Source organism: Branchiostoma floridae, chromosome 19, assembly GCF_000003815.2.
Source record: "Branchiostoma floridae strain S238N-H82 chromosome 19, Bfl_VNyyK, whole genome shotgun sequence".
In the NCBI taxonomy this organism is placed as follows: domain Eukaryota; kingdom Metazoa; phylum Chordata; class Leptocardii; order Amphioxiformes; family Branchiostomatidae; genus Branchiostoma; species Branchiostoma floridae.
The window spans coordinates 8663625-8680570 of NC_049997.1; the positions used below are offsets into that span (position 1 = coordinate 8663625).

At 40.2% G+C, this 16946-nt stretch overlaps 2 protein-coding genes across 5 annotated transcripts; one reads left to right on the forward strand and one right to left on the reverse strand.

Annotated features, from left to right (window-relative positions):
• On the reverse strand, positions 1 to 5511 carry LOC118407225. 2 transcript variants are annotated; one of them, XM_035807669.1, is made up of 7 exons: positions 5365 to 5511; positions 3196 to 3368; positions 2739 to 2798; positions 2421 to 2600; positions 1654 to 1773; positions 852 to 954; positions 1 to 661 (listed from the first exon to the last, which is right to left on the reverse strand). In XM_035807669.1, the coding sequence occupies exons 2-7, from the start codon at positions 3361 to 3363 to the stop codon at positions 627 to 629; spliced, it is 666 nt and encodes a 221-aa protein (XP_035663562.1). In that variant the 5' UTR covers positions 3364 to 3368; positions 5365 to 5511; the 3' UTR covers positions 1 to 626. The 2 variants fall into 2 exon arrangements, with proteins under 2 accessions (XP_035663562.1, XP_035663563.1); XM_035807670.1 differs by having other exon boundaries at positions 3196 to 3366; positions 5362 to 5497.
• Positions 5512 to 7166: 1655 nt separating this feature from the next.
• On the forward strand, positions 7167 to 15377 carry LOC118406787 (thiosulfate:glutathione sulfurtransferase-like). 3 transcript variants are annotated; one of them, XM_035807117.1, is made up of 6 exons: positions 7167 to 7435; positions 8866 to 8949; positions 9472 to 9552; positions 11298 to 11469; positions 12005 to 12161; positions 14143 to 15371. In XM_035807117.1, the coding sequence occupies exons 3-6, from the start codon at positions 9490 to 9492 to the stop codon at positions 14195 to 14197; spliced, it is 447 nt and encodes a 148-aa protein (XP_035663010.1). In that variant the 5' UTR covers positions 7167 to 7435; positions 8866 to 8949; positions 9472 to 9489; the 3' UTR covers positions 14198 to 15371. The 3 variants fall into 3 exon arrangements, with proteins under 3 accessions (XP_035663010.1, XP_035663008.1, XP_035663009.1); XM_035807115.1 differs by lacking the exon at positions 12005 to 12161 and having other exon boundaries at positions 7172 to 7435; XM_035807116.1 differs by lacking the exon at positions 11298 to 11469 and having other exon boundaries at positions 7176 to 7435; positions 14143 to 15377.
• Positions 15378 to 16946: the final 1569 nt, after the last annotated feature.

Here is a 16946-nt window from a genome sequence, read left to right on the forward strand (position 1 = left end):
TTTGCTTGGAAACAATGAATGTGTTTATTCAATATCACACGTTTCTGCAGTACCAGTGGTTGCCCTGTAGTATACGATTGGCATTAAGTGTTATAACGTTATTACATTTGCGATAAATTAATCTAAAACAAATAAGGTCAGTTTCCGTATGTCCATATAGGTACACGGTCCATAACCAATACCAAAAGCTGTGCATCAAATAACAAGGGACAACGTAAATGTTATACTAGTAATACCATATCTTCAAAGTAGCATATACATAGATACACATGCATAGTGTAGTGTAGTAGGTAGATATAGAATTTGTTATAATAATAAAATCGACGAGCGATACATGTACAGTTACACGATTTAACGACAAAAAGGACACATAAAGTGTTTTAAAAGAGGAGAATTATGTACGGATACACCATATATACAACAAGTTGCACAACAAAAACAGACGGATGGTGAAACTGTCCTGTCAAAGAAATAGGGGACAGACCGATTTTTGGTCCCTTCAGTAAGCGAATAGACGGAAAAATCTTTCGGTTATCCTACTCAGAACAAACAGCCTGATAAGATTCATTGCTCAAGATAGAAATGGTGTAAAAGAACAACAACTGCGCGGTCTTCCGAAAACCTTGTTACTGTTTGCCGTTTGTGCCCGCATTCGCTTGATCTGGGTAACAAATAAACAAATGCAACATTAGATAGAACAAATACATTATAAAAGGTGCCAGTGATATTGAAAAGTTAAAGATGGTCATTGCAAGTTTGAAAAAAAAAAAAACCTGATGAATCTGTTTTTATCGCAAGTTCCTTATGGTGTGAAATGATGCGCAGTCCAGTGAGTGGTATTCTGTTCTCACCTGTCTTAGCGATGACGATGGTACCGTCCGGCTGCTGCACTGCACGCTGTCCCGGCTGGAGAGCTGTGGCTTTGTTCCCGCTGTACACCACGATAGCAGGCGACTGGCAATAAAGAGATACACAGGGCAAAACACGATGATGTGAATTCATTTTAACAATATTATGGTAACTACAATACATAGCGAATGGGAGCAAGGGGTCAGTCTCTGACCTAACTAAGCAATTAGGCAAGTAGGCGACAGGATACTGAAAAAGTAATACTACAAAAGGGGAAATGTCCGTTTACAGTAAGCTGTTGAAACTGTCAGTAGGATTTTACTGTAAAATTAATGTTCGCGATTAAGGTTCGCGATGAAGATTTCACCGTGAATAATATGAACATGAGACCACTGCAAATATTTTTTAAAGATTTTGTCCGGTAAGAAAACTGCCAAACATCATAAGCCCATACCTCGTGTCCATAGTATCCAGTACACAGCCCCCTATAGCTGACAATGTCCGTGGTAAAGAGGTCACTATGAAACGCGTAAACATATAGCCACCCCGAACATTCCCCCTGTTAAGTTTGGTGGTTCTGTCTTGATTATACAAACGGAAAACTGCAAAACATCATGAGCCCATACCCCGTGCCCATCGTAGCCGGTACACAGCCCAATACAGCTGACCATGTCCGTAGTAAAGAGGCCACTATGAAACGCGTGAAGACGTAACATTCCTATTTTACAGTATGCGACTTGTTGATTCTGTCCGGATTTGAAAGAAGAAAAAAGGAAAACTGCAAAACATCATTATATGACATACCTCGTGTCCGTGGTAGCCGGTACACAGCCCCCTACAGCTGACAATAGCCGCCACCACGCCCAGCACCAACTCCAGCACACCCAGGATCAACAGCACCACGGCAACGGCAAGGTTAACGGTCTGTGAGAGAGCGAGAGAGAGAGAGAGAAAAAGAGAGAGAGAGAAAAAGAAAGAGAGAGAGAAAGAGAGAGAGAGAGGGAGAGAGAGAGAGAGAGAGAGAGAGAGAGAGGGAGAGAGAGAGAGAGAGAGAAAGAGAGAGAGAGAGCGAAAGAGAGAGAGAGAGCGGAAATATTGTACCACAATGACTTATGTTGATATTTTAGGCGTGTCGGTTGTTTTTCTAGCCTCTACCAGGCCCAACAGGTCGCACAAGACAGAAAAGTTCAATGATGGCCGATGAGTACAGTTTGCGACCTAAGGACGCTACTCCTCGTCCATCTAACTCCTCTGGTGTGTTTTCTGTGGAATCTGGTGGAGGCTATATGTTTTCCGACTTTGCTTAAGTTCTCAGTTAACGTTTGTGTAATTGCCTGATTAGCTGAGTTATTCTGATTATTGGGTATGAGAGAGACGTAAGCGTCAGAGACGACAGAGCGAATCGTACCCAAGTCCTGCGATTTTCTTGGTGGAACTTATCTTGTTTGTATTACTTGCCCCTTCTAAGATCGTGTTGATTAGTATTGTGCATGATATATCATCAAATTTACCGCTGTATTGAAGCTTAGCAATACATGTACAGTTTATAATATATGCGAAAATCTACTAACAGTATCGGAGTCGAAAGCCATGCAGCCCTCGTCTGTAGGAGTGACGTCATTGCCACCTCCTGTCCCGAAAAGCGCGCATGCGCCGTATCCGTCAGCGATGATGAGCAGGATGGTGACCGCCACGAGAAAGAACAGGCCCAAGATGGCGACCATGATGCTCGTCGACAAGAAGCCGGTGATCTGAAACATATCGGTAAATACAGTATTCTGGGGGTAAACGTCTCCTCCCCTAGGCGTCGCCAAAATATGTGAAAAAGCATAGGAGTATGGCCAATGAAACCTATCATGAAACAAAGACAGTTGAACACATAAACTTACCCGACATCCGTTGACTGGAGTCTTACCGCTGGCGATTCCAAAAGACCCTGCAATTATAGCCTATTGGAAAAACATTTAAAAACTTTTTAAAAAGAAAAACGACTCCTTGCATTGCATTCTTCAGTGTATGTCCAATCTGTATATAGCTTATGATTCATAGCAAAACAAAGTTTCTTCAGTTCAGTTCAGTTCAGTTCATTCTCCTAAGAGGTGCCAAAATGCCTAAAGTTTCTAGTCACCAGAAATCAAAACAGTTAACTAGTTACTATTGACTTGCAATTATCATGTGACGTGGTCTTTTGCTGTCAAAGATACTAGTATTACATCATTACTTATTTCATACGTGTATTAAGTCTTCAAATTATGGTTTTAAGTCCACGATAACGTCTACCGCAGAATGGTTTCAAGCGCGAACTTCAAAGTCAAATCAATTTTCAGAATGTCATGACGTACGCACCACTATGCCGGTAGCGAGCAGACTGTAGAGCCCCAGTGCGATGTGCGGGTGAACTGCAGTCTTGAAGACTGGGACAAACATGGCGACCAGACTGACGGCCACGGACACGATCCCTAGGATCACCATGGTAACGCCGAGTCCGAACGCTGTTCTCGCTCTGTACCCCATCGTCTGAAATGTAAACGTAGTTGAGCCATATTTGAATACCACAATGCGGTCTCGTGGTCTAGTTTGGTGACTAAGAGTCTACGTTTCCAGGTCAGAATCATTGTCTTTCTTGCATGTGCCAGACATCTCTTAATATATATTTTCAACTTTCAACATGATCATACAAAGGACAGTGCATTACCATGCCACCTGGAATTGTATGAAATAAGTAAAATAGCTTTACTGCAATTGTAGCATTTACACTGCATGGCAGGTTTGTCCGCATTGATGGTTGAACTTTTCTAAGAAAGTGATCTACTTTTACGAATAAAAAAACGCCCTTACTATACATGCTAAATTTTTGTGTAACGTACATTTCACACGACTTTCAAAGGTAACATATCACAAAAATGAAAACTATTCTTTATTGAGAAAAATGTCTGACACATTGATTGATTGATTCAACAGAAATTAGAATCTTAGTTCAAGCATTTTGTTCAATAAAGTTTCTAAAACATTTAATTTATGATCACAATTAACAGTCAACTTTTATTTTGCCTTTACCTTATTATAGCTTTAAGAGGGCACACAGTATCCGTACATACTATCAAAACTGCCCAAAAAGAGTACCCAGGAAACAAATAGTATTGTCCATGTAGAAGGGCGGTCACTATAGGCAGTGCCAACTGTCTATGAGACCACCAACAAGCGGTAACATTGACCAAGTGGTCTTTGTGTAAAATTTGTCACCTGCACGGGTTTGGCTTTATACGTACATAAATGCAATTGACGTCAAACTAAAATTAACAAAATATAAATCACCAAACCTATTTAAAAAATCTTACGGTGAGATTTCATCCAGATGCGCCACAGGAGTGCTATCTTGGTGGCAACGTTTTGTTCGATAACAAGGCAGCTGAAATGAGTGGGCACATAGAGCACAAAGGGTCCAGATGAACGCCTAATCTAAACCCCATCCCTCTCCCTCCACACCCTATAGCTCCGCGGTTGTCCAATCTGCCACAAGGACTTCAAATCAACAAGCTGGAAAATCAATTAGAGATAGCTAGTCCTCGCTCAGACGGCCGTTTCAAAGAACGATACAGAGAATCAAATTCCCTAAATACCCAATGGCGCATCACACCCTGCTTATACATATAGTCTCAACGTCACAAAAATGAGCAAAACTGAGTTAGGTAGAATTTGTAAAGGCACAGAACTTGATGGCTTTGAAGCTTTTTTGAAGTTTTTTTCTTGTGCCGACGAAAAGTCTCAGTCTTTGTGTAGTCTTTTAGGTTCGCACAAATTCAATGGGGGCAAACAAATATGGAAACAAAAGTCACCGCGGGTATTCCATGTCAATTTTGACAGTCTTTTGGTGTTTCATTGATAACAATACTGCTATGCTCTCGAAGTTACTTTTGAAGTGAAAATGCTTAGAAATAAATCTTTTAAAAATGCCTTTTTATGAGGAGACAATGTTAAAGAAATAATCTGTCAATTCTACGTCGAAATCAGGCGTATACTTGTACATCTGCTATAAGCGTTTGTATAGATATTGATTATATAATCGGGTAAAAACGACTTCAAACGAATAATCAATGTTAAATAAAGACATTGATCCCAGAATGCCAATGTTTAAGTTGCTATTTATGTATAATTATTATAATTTCTTGTTTCATATACTTGTCGACACATGAATGGAACGAAAACTCTATCATTGTATCGGTCAACCATCATCTATATTGCTCGCAGAAATTTCGCTCCAAAAATCATCAGTTTTCAAGCAATTCCCAAAACACTACCAAAGTCTAAAGCAAAGAAGCATAACCACCCACCCACTCACTCATGTATCTGGATTCTGTGAGCGAAATCAGACATCATGATCGCTAAGACGAAATGTACAAAATCATCCTTACTTCCCACTACTATACGAATACAATGACTTTACGTAACTTCCTCAAACTTAACTCCAACTTAAGGCCAGGACTGACCGTTCAAGAAGTCAAACATACGAACCTTTACGGTAACAGATGTGTCCGGTGGTATGAGCTCGTTCCTCAAACGATTCCTCCTCGGGGGCTGGAAAAAGGAGACCAACTCGAGTCACCGTGGAGAGCGCAAACAAAACGTGTCAAAAGGGCAGCGGGTTTACATTGTAAGGCGGGACCCAGGCTAGCGTTCCTGCATCGGTAATGCTGACCGCTGTTCTTTTATTCATGAAGGAAAAGGGCAGAAAGACATAATAGAGGCAGGCTATGGCTTTTTTTCATGGGGGAGGGGATGAGAAGAAAGATTTATGTATTTTGTTCCCTGAACACCTTCCTTTGCCTTCTTTATCCTCTCTTGAACTCTTTTGCCCGGCTTTCTATTTCTTCCTCTTTCTCGTTCTTAATTCCCCGAGGTTCTCTTTTCAACTTACTTACTAACTTCTTTACCTCTGTTTCTCTTTCTCTCTTTCTCTCACTCACTCACTTGCTTACTCACTCTCTCACTAACTTACTTGATCACTTACTCGTTCTTTTATTCGCTCGCCCACTCACTCACCCACTCATTATTAATTCATTAAGTTTGGCTGATTTCTTGCAGTTCTTATTAAAACTGGTAGATGTCCTTCCACACAACATGCACACATTTGAAGTCTCTCGTTTAGCACGACACAGCCTGAACGATAAGTCTTTCTCTCTGCTATTCGTTAGCATGTTAGCATTTTTGAATATTCTAACTACTATCTTCTGTGATCTACCCAATCATTTCTCCTTCCTGTTTTATTAGCCAATACTTCCCTTTGTATATCAGGGAAAACTTACAGACATTCCTTTCATTTCCACATCTTAGGCTGCAATTCTATCATTTCTTTGGGTAAATTCTGGAATCCAACGTGCTTATCTTAAGAGATTAAATCTTTCTTTTTGACGGCGTGTCTTTGTCTTCATTTTTCATCAGTGAGTTCTTCCTTATCTGTCTGCTGTTAGGATGAAGGATGTCCGGACATCACTGAAGCGCCCAAGTGCATCTCAAGTGGGCAAGGCTTTAGTTATCTTATCTTAACAAGACGTGATGTCTGTATGTTGTATGGAACTAATCCCCTTATCTTAGTTACAGTTAACGCCGTAAATGATGAAAGGTCGGGTCCACAGTGTTTTGCCTTTACTTGTTAACTGATATATCAAGACCAGTCCTTCATGATAATAACTGCAGCTAGTTGGGCGACCTTGTCTGTCTGTAATGCTTAAAACCAAACGAATGAATAACAAATTATGTGTCTATTTCCTTAACCAACTTTTGCTCAACACTTGACAAGGTGTAACGTTTCGTGCGTCTTTCGAAGAGTGCCAGAGATCAGTCAGTCATTTCAGTTTATTTAGCCAGGTATGCACTCTCAGGACAAAAGCCCTGTTTCAGGACCAAACTTCGAAATTTGAATTCACAACCATTCAATCCTAGCATAATTACAAACTAGAACAACAATGATTGCAAATAAACTGTAGATTAAGCTTATACGCGTTACAATTATAATCTCTACTACGGACTCAATGACTACGCTGGCTATAGGGAGAATAATTTGCCAGGGGAGTTTTGCATAGTTAAGGTTTTGCCGGCGGGGTCTTAGCGTTGACAGACTCCCCTGGCCAATTTCCCGATTTTTGACCAAATTCCCGCACCCCCATATAGGAAGGCCTGGTGGGGGCTAGTACAATGAGGTCAGTGTCGTATTTGTCGAATCATGTATATATGCAAATAAGTCTAGGTGCAATTGGCATCTAGGACCAAGACTTTAAAAACGCCGGTTTGAGATCAAACTCCAGTGAGAGATTTCATAGCAACCAATCAGAACGCGTGTTTGACCCTGACCTTTGACCCTGCTTACGTGCTACTTCACCAGTAACACACAGACGTCACGAAACAACTTAATTTTCTACTTCAAGGCGAGAATAAGGACTCAAAATGTCAGCTTTGCGAGTAGTTCTATTCTCGAGACATGCCCTCAGGTGTTCAATGAGTCTTTCAAGACATTACGCTGGGCTGTCGGCGACGAGTAATCGGTTTTGCAGGGAGAGGACGCAGCCTACGCAACTGTTCGTTCAGCAAGGTGGGAGGGGGGCGTGGTTCATTATTGTGTTTGCACTTTCTAACAGAATGACCTAAGACGGTAATTATACGTCCTTGGAATGACTCAGCAAAATCGCTGACGTTTATGGAACTGTAACCGTAAAACACAGAAATAACAGAGTATATGTAGAGCTGTATTTTCAAGTACTTTGGAGGTGGGGTGGGGGGCAAGGTACGTAAGAGGCGTTGCTTTTTCTTGGCTATTATGAGGAAAACATACATACATGGGGAAAATTGACAGAAAAATTGGTGTGACTGTTCTAACAAAATACAAATGGGTGAGTTGATAACACAAATCTGCAAACACCCACAGTCCTAATCTCCAAGCAGATAGTACGATGGCATAAGATAGTACTAAACTGGCCATTAGGAGTGTAGTCAGCTAAGAGGTATGCATTTCCCCAGTAGCAAAACACACTCCTAAGCCAGCATCACTCTTTTACCAGCTTTTGATACAATCTTATGCTACCATACGATCTGCTTGGAGAGTACCAATGCTTCAGCTCCCTCTGTTCTGCTGTCCTAATTATAAGCATTACACACACACCCCACCCCACCACCCCCAATTTCTGCTGTCGTATACCCTGGATGCCAGACCCCTAGCCCAATCTCAATAACATATGGGTATAACTCAGTAGGCCCTGGACATGGTCTGGTATCCAGGCTAGCTGTCCTACTTAAAGGATTGCAAATCTCCCCCAACCCCCTTCAATCGTCTTCCGGGAGGGACGTAAACCGGGGGTCCCGTGCTCGAGGAGGTGCCTCGACCACGTTAAATAGCCTCATTACTCACACTTTGGGTACCTACTGGCTGCAAAATACACCCGATATTATTATTAATACTAGAACTAAGAAGTTCAGTCCTATGTCATCAGACATCACCCCAAAAAATCAATAGTTCATGTATTTGGAATGAGCCTATAATAGTAAAAATCGAAATCTTTATTGACAGGACAAAAGTGCAGCGACTTTCCTAAGGTCGTATAACAACTACTTACAACTTATAACTAAACAGACATATATGGATATCTATACTAGTAGGTATGAATAAGTCAACAAATTGGATCTAGCATATCATTTACACTATTGGTTCTACGGTATAAGCATTCGTGGATATATTTGCCTATCTACTTGTACACAGTGAGGATTATCGGCTACCAGAATGTAGTTGAACTTATCTATCGAATAGAGAGTAGCAAATTCTTTAGAGCAAGCAGAAAGTAATGTGAACAGCTCTGTGCGTTTGTCATTATATCGTGAACAATCCGTAAATGTACATGTGTGTCTCACAACAATAGGACTGTTAGGTGGCTGTCACTTTTTATTTACGGCAATGTGGTTGACCTTTTAAGTTTCACACTTCTGAGTTTGGAACATAGATTGGTCTAAACTTGATCTTTGACCCCCCAGCTCCAGCCAGGCTCTACTCCAAGGATAACGAGACTCCGTGGACAGATGTGAAGTATGACGAACTCAAGGCCTTGATTAAGTCAGGTAGGTAAGGGAGTTCTACGGAACTGTCACAGTGTGACAACACTGGGAGATTCTGAGAAATATCTGGGGTTCGTCTATTTATACTAGGAGACTACTAGTACATTTGTAATACATTCTTAACAGTGCAATGGCTGAGTGGGTAGAGTGTTCGCCTTGCTTTCACTAGTAGGCAGTGAGTTCGATTCCCGGCAGGTCATACCAAAGACTTTAAAGATGGTAAATGCTGCTTTCTCTGCTTAGCTCTCAGCACTAATGAGGAAGAGTATGGAAGTTAAACACACATCACTACCAGCAGACTAACCCCCAAGTCTCATCCCTTTCACTATAGTCTTTTTGTAAGGAATATTATAATTAGTCTAAATGTAGAATGGTTGCTATATTGCCAAAGATGCCATGTACATTGGACCTTGCACTTTGTATTCCTACTAGGGTATATATGTACAATGAAAGCCATCATTCATTGTTTTTCTACTGTGAGTGACCCCCAAGGTCATTAATCCTACTTGACCTTGGCTTTAACAGGCCATGTTCAGCTGATTGATGTCCGTGAGCCAGAAGAGATCGCCAGCACTGGTCTCCTTCCCGGGGCCATCAACATTCCCTGTGAGTATTACTTCCCAGGTCATCCACAACTTGTTGTTGTTTTTGGGTCTGCATTTTGAAAGGGCCCTTTCCTGCTTGTTAACCTCTTGGTGTCACCTCCCAGAGGATAGACGGAAATTGACTGAATTGAAGTTGACGGATCTCTCCTGTTTAAGTGCTTGTTTTTAGTATATCCTTATAACCATCTTGACCTTTCAGGGTTGGACAAGTTTTCTGAAATTCACTTGTCCTATCGGGCAAGCACATAAAACAATTACTAGTACTTGCCCGAACCAATTTTTCACTTGCCCAAAACTCAAATGTGACTGTTACTAGTAAAGGCATTTTCACTACCAGCAACAGAATTCTCTGTTGACCATTGCTTGATATCATAACAGTAAAAAGTACAAGTATATCAAGTAATCAATGGAGAAGTCTTACTTGCCCAATTGGACAAGTCGAGTAGGACATTATTGCACTTGCCGGAACAGCACTTTCACTTGCCCTTGGCAATCGGACTAGTGGACTTGAACAACCCTAACCTTTTCTTATAATTCGTAGACTTCCTGTCTTGTCGTCATTACTCCCAAACCCATACTTTAAGAAAAAGTAGCAATTACTGTAACCTCCTGTTTGTACCCAGCTGTGGCTATTCTAATGATATTGTCAGTCATTGACCTTGTTGACATTATCCTTGCCCTGTCTTGCCCTTTTTCTCGTTATATGCCAGGCTTAGTTCTAGATGACCAGTATGATTATTTAAAGCAGTGTGTATCCTTCTGTTAATGATGTTTTCTGAGTTATTTTCCCATGAAGTTTTTTGTGTGTCCTTGCCCTTTGTTGCCCTTTCTCTCCTTATATAATGATGGATTGTTAACCTTTATCCTACTATATTGGTCATAATGTTGGGCTCAACCCATGATTTGAAAACTTTTCACCCTTTTATCAAAGGAAACAAATACTAAAATTATGCAACTTACACAGTCATACATATCCCAGACCAAACGTTTCCAAGTTGATTGAACATTTTCCTTTAAAATCTTGTATGTATATATATATGTACATGTACTTGTTGGATCTGTCATCCCATTGCTGTACTTTAAATTAATCTATTTGTTTGTCCTTTGTTTATTTTATTTTCAAATGTCACAGTGGTAATGTTAATATTAGCTCTGCTAGAGTGCATTCACCACCATGTCTTGTATGATATGTATACCAATAAAAAATAGATAAAATAAATTTAGGGCAGCAGATATTTATATTATATTTAGCATGATGCACTGTGTAACAGTGGGCTTCAAGCACAGCAAACCGACCATGCCAAATGGCTTTGAGCTAGGTTGATGGTCTAGACTAGTGGTAAGGATTTGGCACTCTCACTGCCAAGGCCTGGGTTCGATTCCCGGTGTGGGAATCAGTGTAAGAAAGGAGTAGAAACAGACTATGTGGACTGAGATAGAGGATGATGGAGTATATATTTATTAGGGTACAGACATAGAAATGTCGTGTCTGTTAACCCTTGTGGACTAAGACTTGGCTATAACTGTAAGGTTTGGGAAAAATATAGAGTATTAGCACTGATCAACACACACATAGAAATCCCTTCTTAGTTAAGCCTATGTGGACTAAGACTTTGCTAAGAATCAGGTTCAGGGTTCAGTGGAAGGTTCAGGGAAAATACAAATGTAACACTGATTGATACACACACTTAGAAATACCTTGAAGTTCATAGTTAACCCTATGTATACTGTGTGTTCCACATACAGTGGGGAGGCTACACCAGGCTCTTAATTACATGTCGGACCAGGCTTTTCAGAACAAGTACAAGAGACCGCAGCCCAAGAAGTGGGACAATAATATCCTCCTGTATGGACAGGACTTTGACAGTGTCCGAGCCAGTGCAGCTCTGGAACTCTTACATAAGTGGGGGTTTATCAAGTGAGTGAAAGTTAGGCCCCTTTTCTACTACAGTACAACTACTAGACAGCGACTGCTGAGAGACCGTATGGTGACTAGATTCAGTTTTGTTTAACTCTTGATTTCAGATTTGTAATATATACAGTAGAAGCCACTTAATTGCACAATGTCAATGGATTGTTATCGCACACTGTTGTTAGCTGCACTGAATCCCCAAATCACAAACCAGTACGGTCCAGCTGGATAACTTCGCATTTTTGCAACAGCTGGATATAATTGCACGAAATACGCTGGTGAATAGGCTATGCAATTAAACGGCTTCTTGTATATATATAAAATGCAGCATGTAAAAATTTGATGCAAAAGATAGCAAAACACAAAAAATGCAAAAAGAAAAATTGTTCTTTGTCTCTAATAAGTCTAAAATTTGTAAAATTTTGCTCAATCAGTGATCACTCAGCAGTCAAAGTCTACAGTGGAAAGAGGGCGGAAAGAAACAAATATTACTTATTAATATCATCCACTCTTTTGAAATGATTTTTCTCTGATGACCCAGTGAACAGGCTACACATTGACTTGAAGATGCCTGAGGAAGATTTCAAGGAAAAATATGGGGTGGAGAAGCCAGGAAAGGACAATCTCATTCTTCACTGTTTGGGCGGGATTCGCAGTCGCGGGGCCCTCGCTATCGCCCATGCATTGGGATACGAAAAGTAGGGACCTTTCCACTTATTGCCCCCTTGATAACATGGCATTTTCACCTCACTTTTTACTACTCTGTTTCAATCTTGGTGAATGGTAACCTGTATACCATCATTGTTTGGCTTTGGCTTCCATATCAAAAACCAGAACACATGATAGGAAATAAAAGTTCTCCCAACACCAAAGAAAGTAGCCAAAAGTTCCTTTTGAAATATCTAGAGCCAGACCTAGATTTAAACCAAATTTCATTACAATTGGTCCATAGCTTCTTGAGTGGTGCTACTGGACCACAGACATTCATACAAACAATACTAGAAACTTTCTGGTGACTTTCTTGGCTACAAAAGTACAATAATGAAGTGACCAAACGAAGCAAGGGTGGTATTCAGTGTCAGGTTTTCTTTTCGTAGACTGCAAGTTCCTTAGATCTTAGACTATTAATCTGTTTCAATTTAATTTCATCTCAGTGCATGTGCATGTTTTATTTTTGCACTGACACAATTACTAACCTGTGTTGAGAAAGATTTAAAATATGGACGTTTCTGCATCAAAATGATTCTTAACTTTAGTTTCTTTGCAACTACATGTGGTAGCTGTTGGAGAGGTCTCTACTAAATGTTCCTTTGTAGTGGGACCTTGTAGTTTTTACTGTATGTCACAAAGATAATGCATTTGGTGGTGTTGGGTTTGAGTTGTCAAAGGCATCTTCAAGGCAAGTTGTAGCATGTACACATGGCAATGGCATGTATACTGTTATTCTACGTTGATGTGTTCAATCTTTGGCCTTCTACGGTATAAATTGTATGCTGTTGTTTCTGCATATGTCTGTTATGTCTGTTATGAGTGACCTGTACCTAGCCCTTCCAGGCATGAATATACAATAAAGGTCTTTCCTTCATTCATTATAAAGTTGACTAAAAAAACAACAACAGCGAAACTTGTTAGAATTAGAGATTTAGACTTGTTAGAACAATCTGTTTCAAGGACAGACTGAAAAATGTGGCACCCGGCCACCCTGGGGGTTCCAAAATGCTCTCCACAGAAATTTACACAAGATTTATCTTCACTATGTTTAACAGGGTAGTGATGATAAAACGTACTCCCCCTCAAATGCACTCCAAAACTTGCAAAAGATGGGTCCTTAGGGCTCCAATATACTGCTGACAAATAGACACATCTGTCATGTTTTCTCCTTTCCGTACCCAGTAGTATTGACCTTGGATGTTCAGGCTGCATAACCTTGAACTACCCACAAATTTGCATCTGTATCTGTAAGGCCCTTTGGTGCAACACACCAGCTTTCTCCATGTTCAAAACTTTTGCATATAACAATTCTTGCAGTGAAATACTATCTGCAAGTGTTTTTTTAAATCTACCTAATGAGTGTGCTTTTACACTTGATGGCAATTACTTCCATTGCACGATAGTACTAGGAAAGTGCAAACTTGGGAACATTCGTTTCAATCCTAGGTTGGTAATTCTGGTACTAGAAGACATAACTTAATTTCTCTGTGCTTTGCTGTGTGGTATTAGTCTCAATTTCTGTGGAAAGTACTTTGGAACCCCAGCATGACAGGGTACTGCATTTTTCAGACTGACCTTAAAACAGATTATTCTTATTTTTAAGAACTTGGTAAAATGGTATTTCTAATATCATTTGCAATACTGGAATGTAAACTAGAATGTAGACTGTAGGTGGACTTACATGTGCCAGAGAGTGAGTTATAGGACCTGTTGTAAGTGCACCTTATTTTGCCATGTCTGAGGGCTGTTGGTGTTATCTTCATCCAGAATAATTCCTTCACACCAATTTAAAGAGTAAGTAAATCCTCCCTGAGTAAGTCCATTTTCAGACTATTGGACATACTGTGGGTGAAAAGTCGTTCAAAAGGCCAAGGTTTGCAATAAAGTATAATTGTTTGATGCCAACTTTTTATGCAGCCTTACAGCATTGATGATATTGTTGATGTCTTGTATTTGTTTTTATCATAGGGCACGGCACTACATCGGTGGGTACGCCGAGTGGGCAGCAAAGCAACAGAGTTAGCTAGAAGAGTGACTCAAGCATTCCTTTGATAGCCTTCAATGTCTTTGACTACTATATTGCGAAGGAAAACTCCATTTTTGTGTTCTGTTTGTTATCTTTGTGAAACATGAGTAGTTTATGAAGTATTCAGTTGGTATGATCAGATATTTAACTCGTCAATTGATTTATTCCATGATTGTTTGTAACACAATCAAACTTGTACTTCCTCAGAGTCTAACAGGGTACTATGTTCTTACCTTTGCTTATACCCTATGTTGGACACCCCTTAACCCTAACTTTCTAACTCTAACATAGGGATGTCAGAATGTTGGGGTATCTGAACATAGGGGTGTTGTAGCATACTTCAGGGCTCTCCCTGTTGCCATTCCTAATGAGATTATATATCATACACTCTTACTCAAATACTTATCCACTTTGTCCCTGGAGAGGCATAAGGCCACTTGCACTCACTGCACTGATACCTTAAATGTTGGAAAGTCATTTTGCACAGATGTGTGTGCCAATCTAAGTCAGTTTGTATAAGAAAGTTGTAATTGTCATCCGCACATCCACCTTTTGCTGTCTCTATATCTTTCACAACATGCAAGGGACCGGCAAAGATATATTTTACTTGCTAAGGACTACAACAGGTTATTCGGTTTACATGCCAAAATAGAGATATGTTTAAGCCTACGATAGTTGAAAGATATTCTCAATCTCATGGTACACATTAAGTTTTAAATTCAACTTTAAGTTTAAACTACAACGCAAACACTCCATCCTCTGGTCCTATGATGGATTGCCTAAACAGTAACCAGGAAATACTTATTGATTTGTTCTTTATTGAGTCTGTTGTAGTTCAATGGTAGTACAGTCATACATGTACATGTACCATTGTCTGAACTAATGCCACTACAATTAAAAACTCTTCAACATTCCTTATATTTTGGTACATCTTTAAATAAAGATTTGAGTAGAGCCTTTCTTTTCTTTTGGTTTGGTAAAAGTGCATGAATATGATTTACTCATACCTGTCTAATTAGTGAAGTGATACTGTACAGGAAATTAATAGGTCATTTATGTTGGGATTACTCTGGGGGTATTTTTTGCTAGCTTTGTTGAACCGAATTGAGGCTTGTAGAACGCAGAAGATTACGTTTTGTATAATGTGAACAAAAGAGAAATAAAATACATTTGTTCATTCCTACATGTTGCCTGTGTATTATGATGATCACCAGGTGTATTTTATACTTAAATCATCATCAACATCATCGGTGGACGTGATCACACATGTTCGCATATGTTTACACACGACGGGGTTATACCGCCCCTTACAGGGTGACATACTAGTACCCTTTCGCTGGCTAATTACTGCATGGGGATGCGCCAGGTCTCCCATCCGGGTGATTGATGTAAATCACCATGTGGCTGATACGAGACAGAGGTTCGCCAGGCCTCCATCCGGGTGATTTGTAGTGAATCACCAACTTCCGACAGCAGGATTTGCACCAACGCACACCGCACCATCGCACGTGTGGGGGTTCTTTAACGTGCATGGGGTATGTCTCTCCCCAGACACGGGACCCCCATTTTGCGTCCTATCCTATCGAGGGACGGCCCTAGCCGAAGCTAGGTACTCATTTTCACCCGAGTAAAGTTTATACTAATATGATTTACAAATAAGTGCCACTGTTGGCTAACTGCACTTGAACTTCCACTGATGATAGAGTACAAACATAAAGTGAATTGATATACCAGTGAAACAGTACAGAAAATGCATATCTCTTGGTATGTCTACCTGCTCACCGAGTCACGTGTTCTATCCGCATAACGTGACGTCACAGAAGCAGCCGGTTGACAAAGTTGATCAGTGGAAATTTTTTGTATGTTCATTTCTTTGTGTGCTTGAAGTTACGGTTAAACATTGATTCATAATTTCACCAACTGTACAGTGAACCCTCAAGCTGGAATAATGTTCAAAATTTTACACCACAAAAAGCAGAAAGAGGTACAATGTATATCTTACTCATTGCAGTAGATTTTTCTTAGCTAGCAGTAGTCTATTTCGAACCCTTTAAAAGTTATGTATACGTGCAAGCATTACTTAATCTTAATTGAACTTAAACAATTGGTTGGAAGTCAATATCGCCCCCCGTCCTCATGAAAAAGAGGCTTGCTCACGTCACAGGTGCGGAAAGTCTCTTGTGTACACCGATTGTTAGACAGATGGAAATCAAATTATAAAGCCACGTCGATGTAGGTTAGACATCCAGGTAATAAGATACGCCAAAAAAATAGTTACTCAAGCAACTGGATATGGTTTTGAAACGGTCAGACGTTTCGGATAGAATCCACTATCCTTCGTCAGTGACGAAGCCAATTGAAAATTCCAGTGAGTCCAGTTTTAGGATTGGAGAACATTTTATCTCTTCATAAAGGATTTTGCCAAGTTGACTGGAATTGACTTTCTTGCTAGGATATACATATTCTAGCTGCCAAAGAGTGAAGGATGTCACTGGAAACGTCCGGAAGTGAACACTTAATATATCCACCCACTCACTCCATCAGTCTCAGTCTGAATCTCACCATGATAAGTTGTCTCCAGAACTCTGTCTCCATAACTTGTCGCCCATCGCTGCAGGTAGTACATGTATGTTCATACTGCTGTTAACTTTAAGCTGCTTAATGCATGTCTAACGCGCCTTCCACTGTTTCCATGCATGATGCGGGTTCCATAGTAACCCGAATATTATTGATATTGTTTTTATAC